Raw genomic sequence first — 8961 nt, 5'->3', positions numbered from 1 at the left:
AAGGTTTGGTTATAAGATCTTCACGTACAAAGGAACCTATTTAATCTGTACTTCTTTCGGAAACCTCTTACTACCAAACGGAAACACACGCAAATCAGAAGGAGGAATACCTTCTGGTATCTTATTGCAAGTCTGTGAAGAAAAGGCGATTTAGAAATCTTGAAAAATACAGACCGTTCCTTCTACTTATCGGTACTAACAGAGCGCCACGCGAAACTCGGGAAATTACGTGCCCGTCTACCGCAGAGATCCAGCGGTTCCGCGAACTCGGCAGCTGCTGGAGGCGGCAGAGCGGGGAGTCCGGCGAAGGGATTCGGGGAGAGGGGCGCGGGGGGCGCGCCCGCCCGGCCCCGCAGCGGCTCCTCGGCGGGAGCTCACTTCCCGTCATCCACGCGCCATCTAGCGTCGGGAGAAGGGGGGCGGTTTGGCACGGGAGCGGAGCGGAGAGGAGGAGGAAAAGGCTCCCACGCCCGTCCCAGCTCTCGCCGTTCCCAAAGCTGGTAAGAGCCATTTGGATATTGCAGCCAGAACTCCGGAGTGGCTCGGGGCGGGTTGTGAGGAGCATCGCCACGCTTCACTCCCAGGCATCTCATCTCCCCCTTCTTTTAGTGAACCGTTCCCGTTCCCTTGAAAGCAGCTAGCGCTCCCCAGAAATCCCCTCGGTACCTCACCTTAAGCCATCGCCGCCGCCCCGATCCCTACCCAAAACACCGCGAACTCCAAAGGGTCTTTACGCCGCTGCCGGCGGAGGGGTTGGCCCTGCAGAGACACACACCGACACACACACCGACACACACACCGACACGCACCGACACACACGCACACACACCGACACACGCACAGACACCGACACACAGGCACGCACACAAACACATACACACGCACACGTAGGCTCAGCCGCGCTCCCCGCCTGCCCTGCCGCCGCCGGCGTAGCCGCCCGCAGCCCCTTTGTTCCGCCCGCGGAGCGATGCCCTGCCCGCCCGAGCTCCCCCGCGCTCCGCTCCGGCACCCGGCGCCGCCCGCCCCTGTGCCCCTCGCCCGCGGGCGGCGGCGGGGTGGCATGGCCCGCCCGCCGCGGGGGAGGCAGCGGGAAGCCCCTTCCCCGCCCCCGGTCGCGCCAGGGCCTCGCCGCCGCCGCCCGCAGCCCGCGGCAGCCCCGCGGCAGGGCAGGGGCAGCGGCCGCAGCCGCAGCCGCGCCTGACAGCGGCCCCGCGCCGCAGGATCCGCGCCCCGCAAGGACGTGCTCCGCCGAGCTGCCAGGCGCGATTACGTTGTTTTTTCCCCCCACCCACCCCTTGAACTTGTTGCTTGGCGCTCGGCTGTGGCGGAGGGGGGTGGGGGTGGGGGAAAGCCTTATTATCGATGTCCCTTTGGATGCGATCAAGCTTTCTCAGGAGCAACTACTTCCTCGCCGTTCCCGGCGGGGCGCGGAGATCTAGCAGCAGAGCCCGTATTTCCAAAAGTCTCTATGCAACTGAGCGTTCTCGCCAGACTTTCACAGGTAGGTGCCGCAGGCTGGGCACGTCCGGAGGGATGCTAGAGCTGACCCGAGGGGAATGGGCGAGAGGAAGGAGGTGGGGGGACGAAGGGGGGCATGATCCACCGCCGACCGCTACGCACCGCGCGCCTCTGCCCCGCGCCCGCCTCCGCGGCCCCCCGCCCTCCCCGGCCTCCCCCGCCGCCAGGGAGCCCCTGCTCCGCTCCCACTCCACGGCCAACCTCCCCCGGCTTCGCCTTTCGCCGCCCGCTCGGGCGCTCCCGGGGATGCCCCGTGCACTCCGCCTTCTGCGGTCGCCTCCAAAGCTCCCGCTCCTACCCCCGCCACGACCGCCGGGGCTCTGCCCGACCCCAATGCCCCGTCCGGGGAGGAGCCCCACTCCGCTCGCTCCCACTCTATGGGGCGCTCCCCGCTGCCGGCGCCCCATCCCCGGCATCCCTGTGCCCTTCAAAGCATTTCCTGCACAGAAAACTTGCCTTAAAGTTTAATGCTGCCGCCCGGAGCTCCTCCCCCTGCCCCGCCGGCTCCCTCGGCCCCTAGCCGGGGTCTGGAGGAGTCCCCGGGGCGGCGATAAAGGTCAGGGAGAGAATTCGTCCTGTCGCTGCTCCAAGGCTGCCGCCGGGAAGGGGGGCGGCCCTCCCGGCCCATCCCCTCCGCCCCAGCACGGCGAGCGGCGGCGGCGCCTCGTTGCAGCCCACCCGGGAAGGGCTCCGCTGGCTACCGCGGCCCGGCTCCGGCGGCGGGCGGGGAGCGAGCGGAGGAGGGGCGGAGGGATCGGCTGCATCGCGCGTGGAAGAAAAATCTCCTTTCAGGTGGCTGCACAGCTGCACCAGAGCTACTAGCCAGCTCCAGGGTCTAGTGCTTTGAGGACCCTTGCTTCCATCCAGGGGCCTCGCATGGAGACCTTGTATCCAAAGGATCTAGCCGTTAGAGTGCCTGTCTTGAATACATGGATTTCCAAGTGCCCTCATTTATTGCTCTAATTGTCTGCCCAGCGCCTGGAAGGCATATTCTGGGGTGAAATATGGGAGGAAACGAAAAGGAAGCAAACAGGTTTTTGGTGAACACTGAAAATCACAACAGTGTTCAGAAATTCCCTTGCCTCAAAAATGTGTGAGCATTGGTATTTTTCTTTTCCCTCTCTATTTTAGTGGCTGGACCAGAACTGTCTCTAGATTGACTCCCTTAGCTGTAATAGGTGTTTGGAACCATGGCAGCAGGAGTAGCAGCTTGGTTACCCTTTGCCAGGGCAGCGGCCATAGGATGGATGCCAGTGGCCAGTGGTCCCATGCCAGCTGCTCCACGGCAGGAGAGAAAGCGAAGCCAGGATTCTCTGATTGTGCTGAATGTGAGTGGCATCCAGTTCCAAACGTGGCTGGACACCCTGGAGCGCTACCCTGACACTCTGTTGGGCAGTTCAGAGCGGGACTTCTTCTACCACCCTGAGACACAGCAGTACTTTTTTGATCGGGACCCTGACATTTTCCGCCACATTCTCAACTTCTACCGTACCGGAAAGCTTCATTATCCCCGCCAGGAGTGCATCTCAGCTTATGATGAGGAACTGGCCTTCTTTGGTATCATCCCTGAGATCATTGGTGACTGCTGTTATGAGGAGTACAAGGATCGCCGACGTGAGAATGCTGAGCGCCTGCAGGATGATGCCGATCAGGATCATGTAGCTGAGAGCTCCCTACCCTCAATGACAGCTCGTCAGAGGATGTGGCGGGCCTTTGAAAACCCCCACACTAGTACGCTGGCTCTGGTCTTCTACTATGTCACTGGTTTCTTCATTGCCGTCTCTGTTATTGCCAATGTGGTGGAGACAGTGCCCTGTGGGGTAAGCCCGGGTCGCATCAAAGAGCTGCCCTGTGGAGAGCGATATGCAGTGGCTTTCTTCTGTCTGGATACTGCCTGTGTCATGATCTTCACCGTTGAATATCTCCTACGTCTGCTGGCAGCCCCTAGTCGCTACAAATTTGTGCGCAGTGTCATGAGTATCATTGATGTGGTGGCCATCATGCCATATTACATTGGCCTGGTTATGACAGATAACGAGGATGTCAGTGGGGCTTTTGTGACATTAAGAGTCTTTCGTGTCTTCAGGATCTTTAAGTTTTCCCGCCACTCACAGGGTCTGCGCATCCTGGGGTATACCCTGAAAAGTTGTGCCTCGGAGTTAGGCTTCCTCCTCTTCTCGCTCACTATGGCCATCATCATCTTTGCCACAGTCATGTACTATGCAGAGAAAGGTTCATCAGCCAGCAAGTTCACCAGCATTCCTGCAGCCTTCTGGTACACCATTGTCACCATGACAACACTGGGGTAAGTGCAGCTAGTGTTTGGTTACAGCCAACATTTCAACAAGTGTATTGGCACAAACGGAAAATACTCAATTTAAAAAGATGTTGATAGAAAAAAATGCGAGGGTAAGTTTTTATTACAGAACTTTATGAATACAACTTGTCACTTCTTTCCAAGTGTTTTACACATGTAAAGGAGTTAACAGCATTGCTGAAATTAAAATAACCGAAGCCTCAAAACTGCAGAAAAACTGAAAAAGCAAACAACAAAACAAAGCAAAAAAAAAATCTTGAAACTCTTTGGTGTTGGACAGTGTAATTGGAATACTTTATGAATACCTGTGAGTTGTCAGTGTATTTTGATGTATTAATGTATTTGCTGGTAGGACTTGATACAGTGTTGCTAAAGTAATAATAATTATAAGGAGAACCCAAGTGCAAGCATTTAAGTTGAGCAGTATGTGGATCTGCCATTTTGTTTGAAGTGATGTGTTGATGTAGACTTGGATATTGAGTTCAGTATTACAAAGTGATTTGTTTTCATGAGAATTATAATTTATCTTCCCATTCCTCATTGTGTGTAAAGCACTGAACACATTTCCTTTGATTTTCCTGGACCTGCAACTTTTAAGTGACAAGTATGCTACACTGACTGGTGACAGACTCTGGAAAATGATCCGAAGAAGTGTAAGGCATATGACAGATCAAGCACGTGTCTTTAAACATAATTCTAATGGCAGTATAAATTCTTTCAGAGAGTTAGGGGTTAAAAAGGGTCATTGTTGACATTAGAATTCAATGCAGTTTAATGGGAAGAGGAGAGATAGTATTATTTTATGAGGTCTCATACCAGAGTCCGATTGTATCAGCTGATCCTGTGCACCAAGTTATAAAATGCATTTGTCTGTAATTATAACAGGCACTTAGAAAGGTGATTAGTTTGAGATGACAATTTTTTCCTTGTTCTTAATTTTGAGCTGTATAGTATCATCTATGAAACTGAAATTTTTTGCTTCCTTTGAAACTGTCTAGTTATTTAATAATTGCAGATGGTAAATGACAAACTTTTCACTTTCATGCAGGCAAAGGCCATCATTTTGTTAGCATTTTGCCACATTTTATTGGGACAGTTGAGATTTATGAAACATATATAACTCTTAAATTTAACAAAATGAAAGTGCATTATTAAACTATTAGGAAAAAGTCGATTTATTATGTGCAATTGTAATTTAGTTGGGAAATGCACATACAAAATATTGAAAAAGATAAAGGGACTGTCTTATGCCACCATTTTTTATGCAAGGCTTTTATCTTCAGCGTGATATAACAAATGAAGATAAATATAGTGCATTGTAAATATTTCATAATTCTTGTAAGGGCAAGTTATGCTAAAAAGGAGTGACAAGAGCTTTGGGGATTTTAATCTGCTTTTTAGGTTCCTGAGGTTTTTTTTGGCTTTCATTTTCTTCTGATAGTGGCAAATGGGAAGTTACACACGCTAACTAGTTCCACAGTCTTGTATTTTCTGATGCTGATACTTTTTGCCATATATTTTTAATTAGAACTGTGATCATTTCAAGAAAGTAGATCCAAAAAATTTACTGATATTTAGAATGTATAATCTTATTATAAAAGAACAGAAGCTGGTGTGTGGTTTTTTGTAATGAAAGGTATTTTCAGAGTAGGTTGTTTCCACTCTTATGGACAATGTGTAAAGTACTTGTCCATGGTACTGAACATAATCTTTTCTTTGTTTGTGCCCAATTTGCAACTTATCATCACACAAGTAGGGTATCTATTTGGCATTAATATGATTTGTTTGGTTTTTTGACCCACACATGAGTATTATTCTGTTGTTCCAGGTTTTGAAGTATTACTCTAAGTAAAATCTTCAGAAGTACTGATGAGATTTGAACATGATTTAAAATCTCTTTGAATAGAGCCTAAGAACCTATTTTCAAGTACCCAACCACACAATATTTTGGTTCTAAGGGTTTTAAAAAGTTTTAAAAAGAATCCAGTCATGCTTAAATCCTTTTTCAAGGTATTTTGCATGGAGAAAGTTTTAAGTAGATTGTACAGAGATCCAAAGTCTCACCCTCAGAAGTTCAGATATGAGAGACATCACCAATTGCTATGAAATCTTTAATCAGTGCATTAGCTAGATGATGTCCTTTAATTAACATCATAATAACCATGTAAAGTTTATGAATAAATGATAAATATATATGAATCATTTAAATAAAATTAGCATAATAAAAGCTCTGAAGGCTTTTTAGTTGATGGAATAATTACACAAAAGGAGAGGGAAATTACAAGGAAAAGCATCAAGGGTCAGTGAAAATTGACTGTAATTAATACTGCTACCTTTGCTCTGTGCTAGAACTTATTGCCTCCACTAATACAGAACTTCTTTTTAACTTTAGTTTTAGCTGAATCAGGGGTATATAAATGGACTTGATAGGAACAACTTTTCTCTTTTAGGAAGAAAACTTCATGAAGTCTTTATGCTTTAAATGACAGTAGCACAGAGGTAATGTGAAATCTTACAAAAATACATGAAGGCTAATAGTAAATAATAGATTAACATGAAGTTGAGTTTTTGAGTCATGGTGTTGTTCTCATAATTTACTAGATAGTAAGGGTATTGAGTAAGTGAACTTTGCAATTTGGGGAGTTATTACCTTGGAAGCAGAGCCATATTTCTCAGTTCTGCATGATTGCTGAGCAATTAAAGTGTCTTTAAAAAACATAGATTGCATTTTCCTCTTCAGAGTGCTAGTGACTTCAAATAGTACAGCTTTTTTGCCTCCAAGGATATCCCAGCTATTAACTGCTCTTGACTGCTCAGCTCAAGTAATACATGTACATAAAGATGTTATATGAAATAAATGAAAAAGGAATGAAAGAAAGGGAAGAATGAAGGAAAGAAAGAGAGAAAGTGAGGAAAAAATAAAGACAGAGAGAGAGAAGAGAAAGAGGGCTCTAGAATAACAGCATACACTCTGCCAGAAACTGAGCTGTGTGATTTTAAATTTCAAACTAGTGTTTTATCAGGATTAATTGTAGCAAAAGCAAAAGTAAAGTACAAACAAGAGGGAAAAAGAGAATAAAATTGAAAGAGGTCACAAAGCATTTTATGGAGATTCAAGATAACAATGAGAAGCATAGAAGTTAGGGGAAGAATCAAGATAGTGTAAAACTTTGCAGAGAAAAAGTTCAAGTCTGTTGAATTGGGACTGGCAGACTTCCATGGGGGCTTGTGAACATCTACACCCATAATGACAGTTATGGCACCTTCTGCTGTCACCTTATTACATGATAATCTAATAACTTTCCTTCTGCCCTGTCAGGAGCCAGCAAATGAGCTGGAATAGCTGCTAAGGTTTTGGTGGTGTAAGGGTAATGTTTGTTCCCAAGTCAGTCAGAGCTGTAGTGTGTGTTTTATAAAGATATTATATTTTAAATAAGGAACATAGTGCTCTTCTGTGACTAGTTCTAAAGTAATCTCACTGCTATATTAAAATTCTATATTTACAGGCTTTAGATTGGGTAGCTTTGTCAAGTCACATAATGCTCTGTAGATGAGGACAATACTTTATGAAGGGAAGCCTAAACACAACTCATTTATTTGCTTTGATTGTATAAACTAGAGATGTGTCTTCCAGCAAAGATAAAGCAACTAGTTGTTTTCCTTATTTGTTAATATAGCCCATAATGTATGAGGGATCCCACCTAAGATGTATCAAATTCCCTGAAGACTTATGATCAAACAGATGACTAGATGTGACAACAGAAAGTCTCAAACAGTGAACAGGGGAACAGGGCAATTTCCTTTTCCCTGCACATTCTGTTCTTTCCCATCTTCACTCCTTTTCAATTCTTTCTGCATCGCTACAGATATGTTCTATCTATTTCTTTTCTCCATTTTTTTTTTCAAACTACCACTTCCTATAGTTTTCCTGTTTGGGGTTTGTCTACTGGCTTGGCACCTTTCCTTGCATCTTCACGACAAGGTTAACATTCTTAATAAGGACTCCTCTGGCCTCATTTTTTCTGCTTCTGCTTCTGCTCCTTGTTCCAGATTCCTCATTCATCCTTCACCACTAGATCAAATCTTTCATTCATCATCATTTTTGTTCATTTGACCTGAACTTTTCTCAGAACATACTTTTTGTCCTGACCTTTGTTTGATAGATTTTTTTCCTTGTGAGAATCACAAAATTTCCACATCATCACTTTTTTCTGAAATGCCACACATTATGTTGTTTTCCTTGTCTCACCATTGTGCCATTGTGAGTACCTTTAGTTCCTTATGGTCTCTGCATTCTAGTTTGAAATCATCCGTCTCTTCAGAACTTATATTTAAAAAATTAGTTCAATAAAATCTGACAATAAAGCACAAAATTCAAAATCTTTGTTTTGTGAGCAATTTCATTAAAAGTTCAAATATACTCTTATGGTGAATATTACAAAGGATTAGCAAAGTTGGGATATTATTTCTGTATTTTGTGTTGGCTCATTCATTTATTTTTGTTTGATATTTTTAACTCTGTTTCAAATAGAATTTTTCTATTGTTGTCTTCTTATACACAACCTACTGAATTTTCTATTCTACAAATGTGTTTGATGTCTCAATCTATTTTCTCTTCACAGCAGAGACATTTCGCCTGAATAGTTAGAATACTGTATAACAGATGAGGGGCAAAGTGTAGTGTGATTACCTTCAAAGCACATGGCTAGATTTTCAAAAAGGGCTCCAGGGGGAATCTGTAATATTAAAGGTCATTTTGATGGCAGTAAAAAAAAAAATTATTTGTTCTCTAATAAAAAGATTACTCAAACTGCATTGGGCTGTTGTTGGCTTGACAGAGAACAGAGTCATTGTATTCTTATTTAGTTCCACTGGGGACCAGCTTTTGTCTTCAAAAAAATCCTGAAGATCTCTTACAGGAAAAGAAGTTAGCTTATTTCACTCATTTTTCTTGAGCATGAATTTCCTTAGTTCAGTTATGAAAAATATGAAGGTGATACTTAACAAAAAGATCTTTCTGCTCAGAATCTAATATGTTTGCTCCTTTGGTAGAAACAGATGTAATTTTGTTTTCCTGTTGTTACTGTGAGATAAGAATAAAAATAATTAGATTGGTGTGGGTCAGG

General features: G+C 45.2%; 1 protein-coding gene across 1 annotated transcript in view; it reads left to right on the top strand.

The window, feature by feature from the left end:
* The first annotated feature begins 1168 nt into the window (after positions 1-1168).
* Positions 1169-8961, top strand: part of KCND2 (potassium voltage-gated channel subfamily D member 2) — a 274001-nt gene continuing 266208 nt past the window's right edge. Inside the window, exons 1-2 of the mRNA XM_027720892.2 lie at positions 1169-1501; positions 2650-3823. Of these exons, the coding sequence (XP_027576693.1) occupies positions 2709-3823 (1115 nt within the window). The 5' untranslated portion in view covers positions 1169-1501; positions 2650-2708. The remainder of the gene's footprint in view (positions 1502-2649; positions 3824-8961) is intronic.

Source organism: Pipra filicauda, unplaced genomic scaffold, assembly GCF_003945595.2.
Source record: "Pipra filicauda isolate LSUMZ 115617 unplaced genomic scaffold, ASM394559v2 scaffold113_size4260070_pilon, whole genome shotgun sequence".
NCBI lineage: Eukaryota > Metazoa > Chordata > Aves > Passeriformes > Pipridae > Pipra > Pipra filicauda.
The sequence above is the reverse complement of the archived record's forward strand: the minus strand, read 5'-3'. Positions and strand labels throughout refer to the sequence as shown.